General features: G+C 43.6%; 1 protein-coding gene across 10 annotated transcripts in view; it reads left to right on the top strand.

Annotated features, from left to right (window-relative positions):
* Sorbs1 (sorbin and SH3 domain containing 1) overlaps positions 1–21,699 on the top strand; it is a 240,625-nt gene that overhangs the window by 105,830 nt on the left and 113,096 nt on the right. For all 10 annotated transcript variants that reach the window (XM_029563061.1, XM_029563062.1, XM_029563064.1 and 7 more), the window contains exons 4-5: positions 12,288–12,342; positions 16,503–16,571. In XM_029563061.1, the coding sequence (XP_029418921.1) occupies positions 12,288–12,342; positions 16,503–16,571 (124 nt within the window). The remainder of the gene's footprint in view (positions 1–12,287; positions 12,343–16,502; positions 16,572–21,699) is intronic.

Below are 21,699 nucleotides of genomic sequence, written 5' to 3' on the forward strand. Positions count from 1 at the left end.
AGAGGTTTTCTCAAAAATTTGTTTTCAGTGTTTAATATTGACTTTGGAGTAGGTTGGCATACTTTCAGTAAAATTTGAAAATTTAAGGAAAACAAGTAATTTTTGAATAAGCCCGTGTTGTGAATGAGGCATTGAAGTTATATATTTGCAAAAGACACAACATCTTTTTACCAAATGGAGCCAGTGTTCTCATTCCTGAGCACAGTATGGACCTGTACTGCAGATGTCTGTATAATATAGAATGTGGTGAATAAGTAGCCTCAGGGATTTCATAGCTTGAAAGAAAAGTAGAGAGGAGACTGTGTGGACTGCCTGTGAGAACGGCACCTCTCCTGCTGTGTCAGACCCACCCTTCTTCCTGTTTTTGAGCTCTAAAAGGCCCCTTTACAAAGGCTTTTCAGCTTCACACAGCACTGGCTTTTTAGTCTCTTTCACCTGCACGTGGCCTCTGGCCCACCCTTGACTCTTCTGAGCATGTCTAAGATCTTCCATTAGTGATTTTTTTGGACAGGTGCACATATAGTTGCCCTTAAGAAGTATGGGATCTCCTTCCTGGACTTGCCCCTATTTTAAGGTTATGTAATGATACTTTTTTATAATGATGCTTTGCTTTTATCTAATGCGTTTGGGAATCTTCCCTATTTGAATTATCTAGATTGTCTAAGTGAAGAGTTCCAAGTGTACTGGATGCCACAGTTAGACAGCTTTGTTTGGATTTTGTAGACAGGACCATATGTGGGAAACACAAATGGGCCAGTTTTCACTTTTAGGACTTGTCTTGGTTAACAATGCGTATTTGAGAAAGTTGTGTGCCCAGAGTTGCACATATAAAGAGGTTGGGCAGTAACTCAGGGTTCTGGAATGCTATGGGGTGAGGGGCATGGAGTTAGCAGGGGGCAATCATGGGACGTAAGGGAAGAACTGTGTATGTTGTCACCTGGCAGTCCCTGGAACTCTCTTAAAATGAAATGTTTGGGCACATTGCTTCTTTAGGAAATGTGACTGAGTATCAGAGCCAGGAAACGTGACTGAGCATCAGAGCCGTTCTGTCCTCATAAGGAACTGCATTGGAATAGCTTGACTTCATTAAGCAAAACAATTGATGTGATTAATGTTGGAATTCTGTACTTGGGGTAGCTGCTATTTGGCCAGTGGAAGATCAAGCTGTATGAAGGTCTAATAGATGAGATTATTAGCAACATTTTTGTTTGTCTGCTAGAATTTTCTCTTAAGTTCTAAATATTACACAATTATATATCAAATGCCAAATATGAGATGAGGAAAAAATTACTTTTCACTGAAAAAAAAAAAAGTGTATTACAGGTTGAACGTCCCTAATTCTAAGGCTCCACATCTGAAATGCTCCAAAATCCAGAACTCTTTGACTGCCAACATGACACCACAAGTAGAAAATTCCACACTTGACCTCATATGACAGATTGTAGTCAAATGTAAGCATGCTAAAAATAGTGTATGGTTGGCTTTAGGCTATGTGTATAAAGTGGAGATGAAGCACAAATGAAAAATTTCAAGTAGATCTTAGATCCCTGCATCAAGACACCTCATTTAGCTGGGCATGATGGTGCACAGCTTTAATCCCAGCACTCAGGAGGCAGAGGCAGGCAGATCTCTGTGTGTTCAAGGCCAGCCTGGTCTACATAGTGAGTTCCTGGTTAGTTGGACCTACAGGGAGACCCTGTCTTTAAAAAAAAAAAAAAAAAAGAGTTGGGCATGGTGGCGCACGCCTTTAATCCCAGGAGGCAGAGGCAGGCGGATCTCTGTGAGTTCGAGGCCAGCCTGGTCTACATAGTGAGTTCCAGGCCAGCTGGGGCTACAGGGAGACCCTGCTTCAAAAAGACAAAAAAAAATTGCCATAGGAAGTCTTTCTTGCTCAAATCAAAACATGGCAGTCATGTGAGGTAGAATGAATCAGAGGCTTATTAGGGTGTCATTGTGATCTAGAACTCAGAAGATGGAACAGAACGGCAACTATGAAAATGCATGGATCATGAAAATGAAGAATTAGGAGAGGAGCCTTTTTACCAGTTGTGGGTGCGGAGGAATCTGACAAGTAAGGATGAGAAAGTGGTGCCCTTAGGCACTCTCAGGGGCAGATTGTCCCTTACCAGCCTTACTGGGGGCTTGCTCTGTATCAGGTTCTATACTAGATGTTAGGGCGCAGAGAAGAGGAGCCAGGGCTGCCCCACCAGCACATAGACACTGTCTGGTGGGCTTTGTATGTGAGGGAGCAGAGACAGGGCAGGCAGAGAGAGATGAGAAATGGACTCTGCCCAGCCCTGAGCTCATTGCCTGGACTTGGCATTGTGTGTTGACGAGTGGGTGCCACTGGAAGGTTCTAAAAGGGGCAGCAACCCAGTCTGTCACCTAACTGTGGAGGGCTGATTCACATCTGGAATTCAGTATGGGTGCCAAGAAGCTGAAGGCAGAGGCTGTCCTGAGGAAGCAGAAGAGCGATAAGCAAGCTGGAGAAGTCAGTGGGAGATTTGTTTTTTAACTGAATCTCAGTTTTTGCACCCCAGCAATAAAGAGGTGGATACAATTCCAGGCTTAGTAACTGCACATTTTTTTTTGTAGCCACATATCTCATTTATCAAAGGAAAGCTCAGGAAGTAGAAATGAATGAAACTGATGAAAGCACAGTTGAAATGACGGGAGGGGACTGGGTGGGGGGGTGGTGCCTGCCCAGTGGTCTGCAGGGCTCAGGGAGCCTGCATGGGTCCTTCTGGTTCAGACACTCCAGATGAACCCTCAAGGAAGTGAGGATGTAGTTGGAAAGGAATCAAGACCATCTCATGACCCTCTGCCTTCTGAGCTCCTGAAGATCTGTAGAAGTCCTACTGTATGAGGAGGCTCCTCTTTGCCCAGTGTTAATCAGTGTTCAGTGACACTTAGGAGTCAGTACCAGAATGTGGTGAGGAGGAAGAAGGAGCTAACCATCTTACCTACAGCCAAAAAGGTCTAACACCAATAAGGTCTAACTAGTACATAAACTGTTGGCCAAGTATGTCTACCGGAAACCTTTCTGAAGGCCATTTCAGATAATTGGTTAGGACTGAAACTGAGTTGGAGGGACTCCAGGAGGAAATGGGAGGATGTGGGGGTGGCCTTTCTGATATATTTTCCTTGTGTTCCTTCCCCAGAAACCATGGGACTGTTGTGTTGAGTCTTGGGATTCCATATTGAAGCTAATGTCAGGGTCAAGTTTATCCTAGTTTCTTCCCCTAGAAAGGAAGTGTCCAAAACTCAGTGTTTATCCTCTCTGGCTTTCCAGAGAGCCTTCTGCATTCCCTCCAATAAGGCAGAGAGTGCATTTGAAGAGAAATGACATTAATAGAGAGGGAGCTGTCAAGAAATTGGAGAAATGTGCCTCTCAGGCTGGTGGATCAGCAAAGTACAGAGAAATAAGACCAGGCATTGTCCTGGGGTTTTGCAAGCTGTCTATTCTTTCCAAGCGATTGGGAGTCAGTGCACACACATGAAATGCAGTCCCAGATTGGATTTCAAAGGTTGAGCAGAACTTACTTTTTCGCCCTGAAAGGAGCTGGCTCTCTCTTATGCAGCTGCAGTAGAATTGAGGAGAGTCTTGTTTATTTGAGGTTAAGACTCCAAAGGTAGGTCCTCAAGGCTGAATAGAGACAGGGCAGTCTATAACCAAGCATTGCTGCATGCTCAGTGCTAAGGATGGACACGGTTCTTCCTTCCAGTTTGCAGTCTTGTGTTGGGGACAGTGAAGAATTGTGAAGACAAAACACTGTGATGCTGAAGAGAAGCTGCTGTGGTGTCCTACGTCAGATGCTAACCGAGTGTTCTTTCTCTGATAAGGATCTGCGCTGAACCTTGACTTCATTTCTACAAATTCGGTTTCTCCATAGTCATGTATCCCCAAACTGTCCACATAAGGACTTTGTTTCCCTCCCTAGTAAAGAGCCCATGTTCAGTTACTTGATCCGGTTTCAGCTGGAACCATGAGTGTAACTTTTACTTTTTAGAAATTATTCATTCTTTATCATCAAAGCTTATTTTAGAATTATAGAGTCTTAGACCTAAGGAGGGACCAAGCAGAACTGTTAATTGTCCAGATCATCATTCTGGTCTCTAGATATTTCACATCTTGTTCTTCTGGTGGAATGTCTGTGTTGATGCTGTGGTGCTTTGCCCAAGTATGGTAGGGCCTAGCAGCCCCAGGTGGAAGATAATGATTTGGCCCTCACTGGCCCACCCAAGCAGTGACATTCTGGGTTCCTGCAGCCCAGTAGGAAATAACTGACCATTTGCTCTTGTTTGGCTTTTACCCATAGGTGCCTGGTTCCTTCAGAGGGGACTTCTAGGAGATATTTCAAAGCTATGCCGTCATATGTTCAACCAAATCAAGTATTTTATAACATGGTTTGAAAATCAAATCAAATAAAATAAATATTGCCAGGCATGGTGGTGTACTCCTTTGATCCCAGCACTCAGGAGGCAGAGGTAGGCAGATGTCTGTGAGTTCAAGGCCAGCCTGGTCTACATAGTGATCTCTGTGAGTTCAAGGCCAGCCTAGTCTACATAGTGAGTTCCAGGACAGCTGGGGCTGTAGGGAGACTCTGTCTTAAAAAGACAAAAAAAAATTCAGTATTATTAAGTATCAGAGGGATTTATATGTATGTATGTGTGTGTGTGTCAATGTGAATATGCATGAATGTATGTATAGAGGCCAGAGATCAACTTAGAGTGTTTCTTTCAATCACTTTTCCACTCTGTTGACAAGGTCTCTCATTGGACCTTGAGGTCACTGATTGGCTAGGCTAGCTGGTCAACAAGCCCTAGGGATCCTCCTGTCTCTACCTTCCCAATGCTGGGATTACAGGCACCTGACTTTTTATGTGGGTCCTGGGGAATCCAAATTCAGGTCTTCATGCTTGTGCAGCAAGCATTTTACTGACTGAGCCATCTCCCCAGTCCCAGCATCAGATGATTTTTATGTAAAACAAACACTTAAATTTGGCATCTGACTGGACTAGCCTGTAGTATTTCTAAAGAAACAGCAGGCACTAGAGTATGTGCTGGATACATTTCCGTGCCTGGGCTGCGAGCCCCTCAGCTTGAGAGGCAGAACTGTTGCTGAGTACCTTGGGATTCTGCTCTGCCTGGCTTTACTTCAGCCAAAGGGATGCACAGTGCCCCCTTCAGATGAAACTGGCACCCCCATCCCCATCTTGTGCTGGTCAAGGGTCTTGGTTGCCATAACCAGACCATCCTCCAGTGAACTCAAACTGAAAAGGGTTTTATCATCGTGATTTTGGGTAGCTTGTGGAGTTACTGAAGGCTAGAAAGCTGCACTTAGGACTGGGGCAGGATTCAGGGAGACTGGTGGGACTGGAACCAGAGGCAGCCTCTGGGACAGACTGAATAAGATGCCTTGGCACCAGCAGTAGAGCCCAGCCACTGCCCCCTTGATGCAGCTCTAACTGTGCTTTAAACTTCCCTCTACTTCTTTCTTTACATCATTTGCTGTAGTTTGCCACCAAGTGGGAGCATGCAGCAGAACCTGCTACCAAAACACGTCTTCCCTACAGAGCTGGTACTCATTGAGGTGTTGTGTTTGTCACTTGGGAATATCACACTAGGTCTTAAAATACTGAAATACTGAGTTTGCAAGATGGTTCAGTAGGTAAAGGGGCTTGCCACCAAGTCTGACAACTTGGGTTCAATCCCTAGAACCCACAAAAAGGTAGAAGGAGATAACTGACTCCACAAAGTTGTCCTGTGATCTCTATATGTGTGCTGTAACATGCACCCCCCACCATCATGTATACACACACACACACACACACACACACATATACAATAAATAAATAATAAAATTATATATAGTTTCATGCACGCTGGATCCATACCTTTAAATGATTAACACTAACCCCAAGGAGAAGCCTCCCAGAGAATACTACAGCTAGAATCTACTCTTATTGATGTGCATTTATGGAAAAATGATGGTTACATACTTTGAGTATCACCCCTGGCAGTCTACTTCAGATCACTAGATAAACAGGCCTGGGGTAGTACTTAGATAGCAGTAGTTTCTATAGAGAGGTACAGAATGTGCAAAAAGCTTCCCACAGATGACAACCACTGCTCAGCACCAGTGAGTTAAGTTTGGTTTGTAAGATATCTATCTCCATAGGGAGAGATGGCTCAGTGGTTAAGAGCACTGGCTGCTCTTGCAGACAACCAGGGTTCAGTTCCCAGCACCAACATGGTATCCATAACTCCAATTCTGGGGGATCTGTGAGCATTGCATGACATGAAAAACACTCATACACGTAAAAAGTAAAAATAAATTAAAAGATAAAAAGATTTGCTTGATCGTGCTTTTAAAATAGCAGGGGGTTTTGGAGGGGATTTTTTTCCTTTTCTATTGAATTTTTGTACATTTCATACAATATTTTTTATCATATTTAGATCCCCTCCCCTATCTATATCCCCCATTACTAACCCCCCCATTTCATGTACTTTGTTGTATATATATTAAGGCCTATAGAGTCAATTTTGTATCTGCAAATGTTCTTTGATGTGGATCCATCTACTGGAGCCTGGTTAATCTACCAAGAGTCACATCCTTAAAAGAAACTGACCCCCCTCCCAGCAGCCATCAGTTGCCAATGGTTCCTCAGGTGGGGTGGGGTTTTCTTCCCCACTTCCCCACTTCTTTGCAGGGATTTTGTCTGGTTAAGCTTATATGCTATCACCATTGCTGTGAGTTCATATGAGTAACTGACCAGATGTCTGGAAAACTCTGTTTCCTTGTGGTCATCTACCGCCTCTGGCTCTTACAGTCTTTTTGCCCCCTCTTCCACAATGATCCCTGAGCCAAAATAAAAGTTTAAAATGCAGTAGTTCATCATGAAAATATATGTATAAAATAAAAACATTTACTGATGATGTCTCAATGGCTCTTTTGGTCCTGGGATGCACCTAGGGTATGGAAGAACTAGGATTGGAGACCACCAGGGCATACAGAGCACAGCAGGTGTGTGTTCCCGGACAGGAAGAACATATGTTCTCACAGCTCAGAGACCAAACCCATGGAGCTGCTGAAGGAGCAGGGTCAGGGATGTGTGACAGTGCCAGAGGTGAAAATACTGCAGATGTGGACTACAGAAAAGGACTTAGACTGATTTTCTTTTTACCCCTGCCTTTAACTCTGTCAATCACAAGGGCAGTAAGCAAAGCAACTCAGAAAGGAAACCAGGGCCTAACTTCAGCTCCTTAAAGAAAGAACTAACTCCTTGTGCAGACCTTCATGACCTCCCTTGACAGTCCTGTTACAGAGTTCAGAAACTAGGGATTTTCTCTACATTGTTGCCTTGCACATTTCAAGTGCAAAGAGAACACATGGGGTGCTGTTAAAAATGGAGATTCTGATTCAGTAGCTGTGGGATGGAATCAACTTTCTGCATTTTCAGTATGTTCCCAGCTAATGCCAATGCTGCTGGTCTTCAGACCATACTTTATTTTATTTTATTTTATTTTTTGGTCTTTTTGAGATAGGATCTCCCTGTAGCCCCAGCTGTCCTGGAACTCACTATGTAGACCAGGCTGGCCTTGAACTCACAGAGATATGCCTGCCTCTTGCCTACCTAGTGCTGGGATTAAAGGCATGCGCCACCAAGCCCAGCTCAGACCTTACTTTAAAGGTTAAGGTTCTGTGTATTCTGACTGCATGACTGGCTTTTCTGACTGCATGACCTGTGGGTATGGTCAGTAAGAACTTACTGTTCAAAATAAGTGCTAGACCTTTAGTTTGGTTTTCTTTTAATGATAGAGCTTTTTATTAGCAAGTATTAATTTTACAAGATAATGAATTTCATTGTCTTTGTTTCTTTTCTTGTTCCTGTGATAAAATACTCTGATGAAAACAGCTTAAGGGAGAAAGGGGTTATTCTGGCTCACAGTTAAGGTATAATCCATTATGTTGGGAAAGCAAACCAGCAGGAGCTTGAAGCAGATGGTCCCATTGCATCCACAGCAAAGAAACAGAGTTATGAATGCTTGCCTAGTGCTCAGCTTACTTTCTCCATTTTATACAATCCAGGATCCCAGCCAGGGAATGGTACTACCCACAGTGGGCAGGCCCTTCCACCTCAATTAGCATAATTAAGATACCCCCCTCCCCCAGGCATGTGCAGAATCTCCCAGGTAATTCTAGATTCTCTCAGGTTAACAACACTATTACATGTTGAGACATTTTTATGCATGAATTCACCCCCCCCCATTACCTTTCTTTTTAAAATTTATGTGTGTGAGTGCTTTGCCTGTATGTATGTGAGTGCACCATTTGTATGCAGTGCCCACAGATCAGAAGAGGATGTCAGATTCCTTGGAACTGGCGTTATGGGATGGCTGATACTTGTTTTTCTGAGTCTGGTTTATTTTTCTCGATCTGATCTCCAGTTTCATCTGTTTTCCTGCAAAGATTGTAATTCTTATTCATGGCAAAGTACCACTTCATTGCAGTACTTAGAAATTCATTCATGAATTGACCTGTGCCTAGGCTTCCATATCTCTGCTGTTGTGAACAGTGGCATGTTTTATAGGGTGGGGAGGTCTTTGTATTAAGCATTCACTCTTTGGGCAGGCATGCACCTATGAGAAGTATAACTAGTTCATACAGTGGTTCCATTTTTAGGTTTTGGAACTTCCGTATTCATTTCCACAGTGGCCTCCCTAATTTACCTTCCCAGAAGAGGTATGAAAAAAAACCCTGCTGCCTGCACAGTCACTGGTTTTGTTTTCCTGATGATAGCCATTCTGTTGGAATATCATTCCCCATCCTTTCCGTCTGTGTCTCTGTGTGTCTTTGCCAATGGGATGAGCTTCTAGCGGAAAGGAAGTAACTCAGATCTTAGTTTTAAATCCATTGAGCCAGTTCTAGTGATTTTAGTTAACAAATTAAGATAGTTTACATTTACATGATTATTGAAAGGTTGTAATTTCTTTCTTCTTCATCTTCTGGGTTTGCTGTTTTACTGAGCTAGTAATGGCTGGGCCCATCCTAATTCACATTAGTGTATTCTTGTGAGATTTATTTTTCTTGAGCTCTTATGCTTGTCTTTCTGTCTTCTGTGTATAGTATTCCTTTCAGTGGCTTATGCCACACTGCCTTTATAGGCATCAGTGACTCCAGTTATTCAGTTTTAAAGGGTAATTTTTCTGGGTAAATCAATCTGTCTTGGAATTATTTTGTTTGGGGGATTAAAAGCTACCAGTCCATGCTCTACTGGTCGTAAAGGTCTGCTGTTCTTCCAGCAGGTTTAAATTTGTAAGCAGCTTGGACCTTGTTGCAGTTTTCAGTATTCTTTCTTTCTTCTGTTATCTTGTCCTTTTAACAGTAGTGTTGTGGAGGGGTAACTTTCTGGTTATTCTTTTGAGGGTTCTAAAGAACTGCTGTTTGGATACCCATTTCTTTCCTCAGATTTGTAGGAGTTTCTGTTAAAACTTCATTGAGTAGGTTTTTTTGTGCATTTAGTCTGTGTCTTGGTTCCCTTTTCTGCACCACAGTTATGTTTGCTCTGGTAACTATGTCCCAGAAGTGTTAGTTATTAACAACACTATTTTTGTAACTGCTTCTGCGTGTGGTAGCTCCTCAACCTCATCCTCAGCCCCTGACAGTCCTTCCCCACCTGATCCAATCTGTTTGGTGATGCTTTCCATTGAGTTGGTTTGGGTTCTTGTTTTGTTTTGTTTTAATCTTTTCATTTCCAAGATTTGCTTCACAGTTTTCTTTCAGAATCTCTGTGCATTTGTTGTATTTGTTGAATTTCTCACTGAACTCTGATTCACTTCTGTGTTCCACTCATCTTCTTTGAGGCTGCTGATCATATTGAAAGCTAGACTGGAATTGTTTGTCTAGCATTTTCCCTGAATGTTTGGTGAAGCCATGTTGTCTTGCTTTCTCATGTTTCTACGTTGCGATTTGGGCACTTGTTGGGGTGGACGCATCTTCCATTTTTACATTGGGGTCTTAGTGAGCAGCCCTATCTTGAGGGTTCCGCCCCATTTCTACTCAGGAGAAAGCGACCTGCTGCCAGGATAGACGTATAGAACCACAGAAAGCATGTGGAGTAGGGGGAAATGCTCGCAGGGCCTTTAATATGTTGCTGAGAGAGATTAAAGAGGACTTGGGTAAAGGGAGATAAAGGCCATATTCATGAACGGGAAGGTTCAATGTGGTTAAAATATTTTGCCCCAACTATATAGACTCAACAAAATCCCAGCCAGAAACAACATTTTTTTCTCTCTCTCTCATTTTCTCTTTTCCTTCCTTCCTTCCTCCCTCCCTTCTTCCTTCTTTCCTTCCTCCCCTCCCTCTGTTCCTCCCTTCTTCCTTCCTTCCTTCCTTCCTTCCTTCCTTCCTTCCTTCCTCCCTCTCTCCGTCCTCCCTTCTTCCTTCCTCCCTCCCTCCCTCCATCCCTCCCTTCTTCCTTCCTTTCTTCCTCCCTCCCTCCCCCCCTCCCCCCCTCCTTCCTTCCTTCCTCTCCCTTTTTTTTCTTTCTCCCTCCATTCTCTCTCTCTCTTTCTCACCCCCCCCGGAAAAATTTTATGACAATTTTAAACTTCACATGAAAATGCAAAGGATCTGGCTGAGTGTGGTGTCATCCCAGTACTTGAGAGTCAGGAAGTTTGAGGCCAACCTGGGCTACATGGTGAGTTTTAAGTTGGCCTGGGCTATTGTGAAACCTAACCTCAAAAAGAAGCAAAACAAAATGGGAAATGCAAAGGACTTAAAATAGGCAAGAGATCTGAATAGGGATGAGGTAGGAAGAATCCTGCGATCTGATTTTAGGGTTATTTAAAGATGTAGAGACCAAGTAAGTGAGTTATTGGATAAAGGCAGCTCAATGGGACAGAATGGAGTCCCATAGTAGACCCACACAGAAATCGCCATGTATGTCTTTTTCAGAAGCATTATACTAAATATGAAAATCTGGGCAGAAAAGATTACATATATGTGATAGCATTTATAGAAAATCCTAGAAAAAAGTAAAACCATAGTAATGTCAAGCAGATCAGTGGTTCCGAGGTGGTTGGTATGATGTACTTCACTGCTAGGAGGCACAGAGACTTTCTCTGGGGGTGATGAAAGTACTGTATATTATAATTGTGGTGGTGATTAAAAGGTGTATATATTTGTCAAAGTATTTTTTTTTCATATAGTCTCATATAGCAGACTAGCCTCAAATTCACTATGTAGCCAAGGTTGTCCTTGAATTTCTGATTCTTGTACATCTGTCTTTCAAGTGCTGGGATTATAAGTGTGTACCACTGTACCCAACTTATTTGTCAAAACATATTGACACATTTTGGACTGGGTAAGTAGCTTAGAGGTGGGCCCTTGGCCTAGTGTGTCCATGAAGTCCTGGGTTTGATTTTTTACCATCATCAAAACCAAACAAATGAAAAAACAGATGGATGCCTTTTGTTATAGAAAAATAACAATAAAATACCTAGATATATATTAGAGTTTTGACAGCACATTGCAAGCTTTCTTTGATTTGAGACCCTCCTAAGTCCAAGGGTTATCCACCTGAATATCTGAGATAGCTCCCACCTCTAGGTGAGGGAGTTCAGTGCCTAGGAGCTGACTCTGATTCAGGCTGCCCAGATTCCAATATCAACTCTGTTTTTACCTTCCTGTGCCTCATGTGTGAACACTACATTAGTGCTTACTGCTGTGAGTCAAATAAATTGAGATATTTAGAGCATCTTGAACATTTCCTTGTAATGGCAAGCCATAAGTAAGAATTCACTATTACTTACTAACCTCTGGTGATCGGTTATACTGTGGTTTTTAACTCTTCTAAAATGAGTTTTTCTCCCTTCCTTTTACAGTCTTCTTAAACCATGTACTCTTGTAATTTAAAGTTCGTTTTTATTTTTTGTAGTGTGATAGGTTTGCCACTGTTTATTTACCAGAGTAGAACCCTGCAGTATATTATGGCAATTCCTGTAAGAACATTCAGAACTTGGTGTTTTTTTAATAGACTTATTGCTGGAAGAGATATGGGATTCCCTCTAAACCTAGTCTGGGTATCAAAAGTAAATAAAGCAAGGCGACTGATGAGGTGCCTAAAGTCCTGAGAATCCGTGACCAGCATGAGCTGGAAGCCTGGCCACGTGGCTCCTGTTTGACCAAGGGTTACAGTGTTTGCATTTTTAATACTAACTCTGGGGATTTATCTTGACCCTGCCACTCATTCATTCCATTGTTGTTACGTGTTTTTCTGCAGAGCTACCCAGAGCCCCGGTTGCGGAAGACTTGCCCTGCCACCACCATGAGCTCTGGTGAGTCATTTTAAATCCTGCTTTTCTCCTGTCAAATCTACACAATTGGCAGTTCAAGCTTTACCATGTACTTTGAGGTACCCAGTAGCAACAACACTACTTACAGTATGAATGAGTTTCAGTGCACTGTCTGTCAAGAACTATACCATCCACTGTGTGTGCTCTGGGTCTACCTTTACAGTGGTCCCCTTTTCTTTTAGTGAGATGTAATTGACATATAATAAGCTGCAGTTATTCTTTTTTTTTTTTGTAAAATTAATTTTTTTTCTTTTTTATATTATTTATTTAATAAACATAATTAGAAGAAACATTTCATTACAACAGCATTGACACATTCAATAACAATTTCCGGAGATAAGATACATCTCTTTCAAAATTGGCTGTAAATTTTTAGGTTTACAGTTGAATTAATAGAGTTATACAATATTGAACTCAGTATAAACCCTATAAGACATAAAATTGAATGATATTTTACCCTTTAAAAAATATCTCCATTTCATTTTAAAATATGCTGTTTCATACAGAAAAACTCATTTTTAATGCAACTAACACTCAGATGTTTGCACATGAGTCTCTAATCTCTATATATCTTATTATTACTAGTCACAGTCAATTACTTTTTTTTAGATTATTTAATAACCACATGATTAGAAGCATTTCATTACAGCATTAACATTCAATAACAATTTCCAGAGCAAAGATGCTTCTCTTTCAAAATTAGCTGTAATTTTTGAGGTTCACTGTTAAATTAATGCAGTTATTTTAACTATGCAATTTGATAAATTTTGGCATACTTATGTACCTTAGTGGCATTTCTTAATCTGAAGGACTGGCCCAAAGTACACAGATTAACCATAATTGTCCCTGGATGAAGACTAATCCAAACTTCCTTCATCTGGCTGGCAAAACGACTTGCTTATGCTTTTAAAGCATAAAAATCAAGACCTAAAAAATGAGTGTTTTCGACTATTTTTAGTCTTGGGCTGGGCTGGAAAGCTCAGGCAGGGAAGACAGAGTAGGAAACAGTCCCCTGTCCATTATACAGCTAAGAATGGTCAGTGTTCCAGTCTGGAGAAGTTTCCTTCTGGTGGCTAAGCCCACCTTGGCTTCCTGGGACCAGCAGGTAGATATGGGAGGCAGGAGACCATGTGGATATACTCTTCAGGGGTCTCTAAGCATGCTTCATTTTGAGAGTATTATCAGGGAATTCTATATTATAAAAATAAGCCTTGTCCACTTATTTGCACTCAGTGCTCTTTTAGCCAAATCCTGAGCTGTGCAGAACCATGTGTGGTCAGGCCTGGGAGGGCTGTGGAGTAGAGCCGCTCAGGACTGCACCCTGCTTCATGTACTTCCTGTGCAGTTGGAGCCCATGCAGGGTGCTTCTTTGCTTTCTCCTCTGTGATGTGGACAGAGTAAAAGCACTGACCCACTGGGATTTTGTGAAAACTGCATGCAGCAAAGCCCTTAATGTACTAAGCACCGTGTGTAAGACATGGCAGGCAGATTCTCCATCAGTGGGGTCTTGCAGTCTTCAGCCCAGAGTTGTTCTTTGCAAAGACAGGTACTTGGTGTGTTTTCTGTGCCCGATAGACTCTGGTGTTGCTTTGTAACTTAGTTTCTTTTCTTTGCCTTTTTGGCTAGGTATTTTTGTTGTTGCTGGGTTTTTGTTTGTTTTTTTCATAGAATCTCATATAAACTAGGCTAGCTTTGAACTCTATGTGACCAAGGATGACCTTCAACTCCTGATTTTCCCAACCCCGTCCTCTGAGTGCTGAAGTTACAGGTGTGTGCTACTATGCCCTGTTTACGTGGAGCAAACTCAGGGCTTCACATGTGTTAGGCCTTGCCAGCCCAGCTATGCCCAACCCTCCCTTATGACCTTTGTTTTTATTTAAAAATAGGCTGGGACCTATTTCTCTTTAAAAACACACACTTCTGCTATGCTGCCTGAAGTTTCCTCCTCTGGGCTTAGCTCCTGGCAGTTTTAAGGCAGGAGGAGGAGGGAGTGGATGAGGGTGTGCCAATCCCCCAGGGACTCTCCTCCTCCCCTGATCCCTCTTAAACAGGTGTTGGAAGCAAACATTACCACTGGAGTCCAAAATCCTGTCCCTTTGACCTCAGAATCCTGAGTCTTGGGAATTTCTAAATTTTAAGGAAACAAAAACCTTAACCACCATGAAGGTTTACTTGATGAGTGGGATAATATGCCGCTGCTGAAAGTGATCATTTGGACGACAGCGGCTACATGGAAAACATCTGTTTGCATCTTTAGTGCAAAGAACAGCATGAAAACAATGTGTTCTTATTATTTCAACCGGGCCTGGGCTGCCACTCATGGAGGAAAGCATTGTCTGCTGGGCTGGTTTAATACCTCCATGATACAGATGGGGAAGCTGAACCTTAAGGAGTTAATTACCTGTGTGGGGTAGCCAACTACTATGGAGTGGCGGCAAACACAGGCTGCTAGACAGTAGCATATTGCTATGAAGGCTGAGTTTGAGTGTTGATTTCTAAATGCTTTTCTAAACCTTATTCCAGTTTGGTTGTTATGTTTAATTAAAAGAGAAAAAGGGAAAGAAAAGAACATGGGCCTCTTGGTAGCTCATAGGCAGCTTCCCATGAGAGCTCAAGGCAAAGCCAACAGTCTCAAAAGGATGTGCGCAAAGGGAGTCAGGTCAGGTGCACAGGGATGGGACAGTTGAAGAGCACATGATTGGGATGCTGGAGCTTATGTTTCTTTTACCTAGATTTCTGGTCTTACTATCAGTCACCTTGCACCCATCCCTGAAATGAGGGTTCAAGGGAGACTTGACATCCAGGGAGTAAGCTGTTATCTGTAGGTTGGTGTGAGGCATAAACAGGATGCACATTGAGAAACCCTGGCCATGGCGCAGGACAGTAATGCTCAGGTGTTGGATAGGTAGCAGCCAGGCTGGCCTGTGCTTGTGGTGTTTATCAGGTGTCTAGCCTTTGGGAAACTTAATCATTAAAAGCCTTAGTAGGTGACTTCGTTTTAGTTAGATTTGTTACTGGGGTATGAAACTGGGTTTCAGGTCTAGCATTTATAGAAATAGACTATATAAGAAGTCAGAAAACAAAAATGCTTATCTCAGTTGTAGTGGAAGAAAGTGTGCTGTGAGTCCGGCAGTTCAGATCTCAGCTTAGTGGTCTTGGGTAGGCTTGTCTCTCTGAGCCTAGGAACTTATCAACAGAACTTCAGTTCCTACTCTAGTTCACAAGGACTTGATCTAAAGGCAACAGTGAGGTACTGCTTATGGAATTCCCAATATGGGCCTCAAATCCAGGCAAACATGTTTAAAGAATTGTAGTTATAATTATGTTTGTAGCTTGGTTGGTTTGCTGTGGAGGGTCCCTTCAGTCTTACTGGCCATGTATCTCACTCAGGGTGACACGGTCTGCTTGCCTTCCTGTCTTCCCTGGCCTGCCTCCAAGTTCCCCAAAGGCTTAGATGGAGAACTGGGTAGAGGGAGGGTCTCGGTATTGTCTGCAGCTAAGCAGAACTCAGGAAAATCTCAATTGACACTGAGGAGGTGACAGTTCAAGTGAGCCCCAAGGACACCATAGGACCTCCCTAAGGTAAGAAAAGAAGTCTTTCACCAGTGGAACAGACAAGGACAAGCTGAAAAGTACTCAACTGAGGCATGCGTGTGAGGTTTTGGGTAGAGAAGGGAGGTAGAAGTGGTCAGAACGGCATAGCATCTCTGGGGCGATTATACAGGGTTCTAGACTGAGTTGATGAGGAGGGGTAGTCTTTGAAGACACTTCACTGAAGGGACAGCTTGACTTTTGACAAATAGAACTTAAAGTGATGTTTAAACACTTTTTAAATGCCAAAGGAAGCCATTCCAGGTAAGCAAAAGAATTTATATCATCTATCACATGCGCTTTCCAGCCCCTAAATAGCTTTTACATCCTGCTTGGTTCAGACCACAAGGTATTTCAGAACTCTGTCATGCACCCTAGGTGGCCTGTCCCAAGCCTAAGAATACTGATGGGATGAGCATGTAGGTTGTGCAATAGAGGCCACTTCCAGGGACTGTCAGGGTGGGACACCTCAGCTCTGTCCCCACCTCATACCACGTGGGACTCAGTGAATATAGGCACAGTCACAAGTTTCTGTTCTTTTTTTCTTTCAGAATGTGATGTTGGAACTTCTAAAGCTGTTGTGAATGGCTTGGCACCTGGAAGCCATGGGCCAGACAAAGGTAAGGCTGTCAAAGGGAACCCTGGCTTGGTATCAGAAAACACTTGTAGAACAGGCTAATGCCTGTTGGACCACAACATTAGCATAATCAGGCTATGACCTGGAGGCCTAGTTCCTTTGATGACTTTCTGAGACCTGGGCTCTGTTTTTCATGGGTCTGAGGCTGCCATTTTCCCACCACGAGATGATGTATTAAGAGTTTTCCCGGAGGCTGGAGAGATGGCTCAGAGGTGAAAAGCACTGACTGCTCTTATAGAGGACCCAGGTTCGATTCCCAGTACCTACATGGCAGCTAACAACCGTCTATAACTCCAGTTCCAGGAGATACGATGCCCTTTTTTGACCTTTGTGGGCACTGCAGGACACAAGCGCATTTACACACATGTGGGCAATACACTCATACACATAAAATAATAAATAATATTTTTTTTTAAAAAAAAAGAACTGTCCTTAGCTCACAAGGATCCTATGATGATGGATCAGATAGAGACGCAGGTGAGTATCGGGCATGGTCCATGTGGCACTCATGAGCCTGGAATAGCCCTTATCTGGCATATCACCTTCACGTGTTATAAATAGGGACACATCCACAGTCCTGTGAGGCAAGAATCCAGATCACTGAAAGAAATTATTTCTGTATCGTTAGTTTTATGTATAGCCTCTCAATTTTTTTGTTTTTTTTTCTCCCTTCAATGCTGGGGATTGAACCAAGGGCCTGGGCATGTAGGTAAGCATTGAACCAAGCCGCCTTCTCAGCCCTCAGATTTTCATTTTCAAAAAATTTCAGAATAAGGGACTGGAGAGATGGCTCAGTGGTTCAGAGCACTGGCTGCTTTTTACAGAGGACCCAGGTTTGATTTCCTAGCACCCACATGGTCGCTAACAACTGTCTGTAATTCCAGTTCCAAAGGATCTGACGCCTTCTTCTGACCTCCGTGGGCATTGCATGTCATGGGTACACTTACACATGTAGACAATATACTCATACACATAAAATAAAAATAATTTTTAAAAATTCAGAATAAGAGACAGAAATGTGGACTAAATGATGTGGTAAGACTTTTGAGGGGCAACCAACTTCTAGGTTCCCTCTCAACTTTTCCCTTTTAGCTACTGAGAGTGTTCTCTTTTGCTTAATAAATCCTCTTAAAAAAATGAAGAAGAAGGAGGAGGAGGAAGAGGAAAAAGAAGAGGAAGAGGAGGAAGGGGCATGGAGGAGACTTTTGAGATCACCCTGACCTGGCATTGTTTTTTTGCAGTGTGGGGTGACAGAAAACTGGAGTTTGAGCAATGTGATATGCTTCAGTTCTAGTTCTGCCCCTTAAAAGCAGAGGTGGTGGGTTGGAGGGGGAGGCCTTTTATCTCTGCAGGTGTGAGTTCTCTTGTCTATAGAATGAGGGATTTGAGAATCTCAGTGTTTATTCCTGAATCCCATCCTGGGGATTCCATGAATGGTTCATCTAGCTGCATTTTATGGTATCCAAGAGAAAGGGTAAAAATCCTGGCATGGAACACAAATAGAACATCTCCCAAAGATTAATTTCAGAGAGTTTGGCGTGTTTGGCCTTTGTAATTCCCATCTAGCGCAGCCAAGTGTTCCCTTTGAGACAAGGCAAGATGTGTACACAGGATACCCCTCGGGAAGAAAGCAGAGAGAGCAGAAGATCGGGCTGGGAGGCCTGGGTGGCATGATCCTGCCCTGGGGACAAAAGGTGTCTTGTACTGGCCTGTTCCCCACCTCCCTGCCTGGCCATCTTCCCCCACACAGGTTGTGAGTTCATGTGGACTGTGCTTTTGGGGTCTTGGGTATTCCTGGCTGTGTTGCACTTAAGGACTATGGAGTGGCTACAGGGGGAGCGTGGGAGGGGCTTTTGAAATCTATGGGGCCACCAACTCTGCCATGTGAATGTGTTTACATAAGAGACTTCAGGAAGTGGGAGGAGCATGGCAGGTAGAGATGGCTTTCATTTATCCTAAGACTCACCTGCAGAGGTCATTGAGCTAGGAGAAAGGATAACTGGGCTCCAGCCTTAGCCTCTGTCCTTGAGAACAATAGAGTGATCCTGAATGGTTGGCCTGGCCTCTTACTTTTTCCTTTGAAAATAGCACCCAAATCTCCTGCCCTAGTCAGGCATGCTCAGTAAGATTCCTGTGCAAGTTCATTCCTGTCTTAAGATGTGCAGAATTTTCTTTTTTCTTTTCTTTTCTTTTCTTTTCTTTTCTTTTCTTTTCTTTTCTTTTCTTTTCTTTTCTTTTCTTTTTCTTTTCTTTTGGTCTTTTTGAGATAGGGTCTCCCTGTAGCCCCCACTGGCCTGAACTTGCTACGTAGACCAGGCTGGCCTTGAACTCACAGAGATCTGCCTGCCTCTGCCTCCCGGGTACTGGGACTAAAGGCATGCGCCACCATGCCTGGCCTAGAATTGCCATTTTTGACTTAATTATTGGCAGCCATATTCCCCATGACTGCTGTGTGCCTTTTGAAGCAGCAGTGTTGTGGGCAGGAGGGCTACAGTCCGCCCTTGAAGGTGCTTCCCACCCTTCCTCCTGCCTCCTTGACAATCCTGGGATCGTGATGCTGATTCCATAGTCTTACTCCCAAGCAGCCCTGTCATTCTGTGTTCTGTGACTCTGAGATTCCCTGGGTGGTGTTCTCGAGTGACTTTGGCACCATAGCTCATCTTTATTTGCTGCCATTAAAGAGAAAGGGTGAGGTCTCACAAGAAGTTTGGGGAAGGACCAGCCATGAAGATGGGGTTCTGGACAGGCAGAGAATGGAGCGCCAGTGTCTGGTACTGTGCACTGTGGTACTGCCCAGAGTCTTAATCATGCACTTGGACACTTGGCACCCCTTAGGCAAGGGTGGATTTTAGCTAAACCATCTGTTTCCTAACACATGGGGTTCTGATTTGCTTGGGGTCAGAGGTGATGTCTGTCAGGGCAAGCACAATACCTTAAAAGTTAGGATTTGGTGGAAGTAATTTCGAGGGCCAAAGGGACCAGACAACTCATGAGCTCTTTGTGTTGCTGTTCTCGCCTGCAGCCATGGCTTTCTCTTCAGAGTCCCTACCGCATAGCAGATGACCTGCCACTTCCCAAGGGACACCTTGGACTCTGTTGTACTCCCCTTCCTCTATTTGCCAGGCCATCTGTATCTCTGTACATCTCTTTGTCCAGAGCCTTGGCAAGTTCCTGATGTGGCAGGAGGCACCAATAAACACTGACCAACTGTATTTGGGTGATGGCTGGAGGAAGGCTTCTGCTGTCTTGGCCCAGAAGTGTGAAGAGACAAAGCAAGTTCTTTCCAATTGACTGCACCTACTGCTCTTTGCATTGTCCCTTTCCTGTCGGCAGCTTCCTCCTATTGTTCCCACACAGTTCCTCAACTTGCCTGAGTTTTCCCAAATGTTCTTTCTAGATGCACCTTTTACCCTTTTGTGTTTTCAGCAACTGCCGACCCTTTACGTGCACGCTCTATTTCTGCTGTTAAAATAATTCCTGTGAAGACAATGAAAAGCACTTCAGGCCTAGTACTCCCTCCAGGTATCTCTCATTGGAGCTGCTTCCATTTTGAATTGTTGGATCGTGCATGATTTCTTTCCATCTAACACCATGCTTTGAGACTTAATCCTTGCATGTGTAGGAGGCATTTCCTCTCTCTTCCTGTTTGTTTTCTGTGTGTGTGTGTGTGTGTGTGTGTGTGTGTGTGTGTGTGTGAGAGAGAGAGAGAGAGAGAGAGAGAGAGAGAGAACCAGGAAACGGGAAGGACCTGAGAGAGCCTTGCCCTTTAGAAGGACTTTAGTGCAGACACTGAACCTTTGCTCTGGGGTGGGGTTGTCCCAGGAGGGTTGTAACTCCTAATACTTTATTTAAAACTCCAGTTTCCATGAGAGTTGACTGGTTTCCCAGGGAACCTCTGAGTCTGGCTGGATTTAAGGCAGCCACTTTAGATGCCAGATGTTGACTCCCCCTGTGATACTCAGGGCCCTTCCACAGAGCACCCTGACCCCAGGCCTGCTTCACCTGCAATCACTTCCTGCCTCTCCTCTCTGAGAGGTGGAGGTGTGCAGTTTACATGTGGCCCAGACTCAAAGTTTCCTCTGGACAAAGTAGAACATGGAGCCTGTGACACTTTCAGAAGACCTGGCTGTGTGTCTGGGAGCCTACAGATGGGCTATGGACTTGCCAGTTAGTCCTCCCCTTTTCCAATAGTTGTGTAACACTCATCTTGTAGTCTCTTGATTGGGTCAGATGCTTTCTGGGGTTGCCTCCTGTTCTGCTGTGTGCCCTGGGATTTATGCTTTACTTCCCATGGAACAGGGCTGCTGGGGCCCATAACAGACCCAGGACATCTTTAAATATTAAGTAAAAATTTCTGGAAACAACACGAGGGGTGATCTTTCTGAGTTGTCAGCAAAGGGGCAAGAATGGAGAACAGGGAGAAAAGGGGCTTGGCGCTCACTGCCATCACCAAGGAAAAGACATGCCAGGGTCCTGCACCCTGCCCAATGGCACACTGCAGTGTCAACAGCCATCCTCCTTGTGGTAATTTTAGATCAGGAAGCAAGGCTGTGAGCAGTGTTAGGGGTGGAGGGTGGGAAGCAAGTATGGAGTTCCGCTTAGCTCAGCTGCACATAAACACTTGGCACATCTGCCTCGTGGAATTGCGTGGTCTGCACTGGTTTCCTGCCTTGTTACTGATTTTCCTTGAGAAAGGGCACCAGACCTTTTGAAGTAAGCAGTCCTCCCACCCTGTTAACTGCAGTTTCACTTTTCATGGTTTCAGTTAGCTATGGTGAATCACAATGAAAAAATATTAAATGAAAATTTCTAGAAATAAATAATTCATAAGTTTAAATAACGTATATAGTGTTATAATTGCATCATTTTACGTTGGTTACTGTTGTCAGTCTTTTACTGTGCTCAATTTGGAAGTCAAACTTTATCAGAAGCATATCTTTTTGTGTAGGAAAAGACATAGCATGTACCCTTTGAGTGAGCTCTGTGGTTTAAGGCACCCATGGAGGACCTGTGGCACATCACCCTGGATGAGGATGACTACTTTGAGATCCTTTTCAAAGATGTCTGGAGTCTGTTATAGGCCCTGGTGCAGCTCCAGGGGGGGGGGGTAG

Source organism: Nannospalax galili, unplaced genomic scaffold (assembly GCF_000622305.1).
Source record: "Nannospalax galili isolate Female #2095 unplaced genomic scaffold, S.galili_v1.0 scaffold875, whole genome shotgun sequence".
In the NCBI taxonomy this organism is placed as follows: Eukaryota; Metazoa; Chordata; class Mammalia; order Rodentia; family Spalacidae; genus Nannospalax; species Nannospalax galili.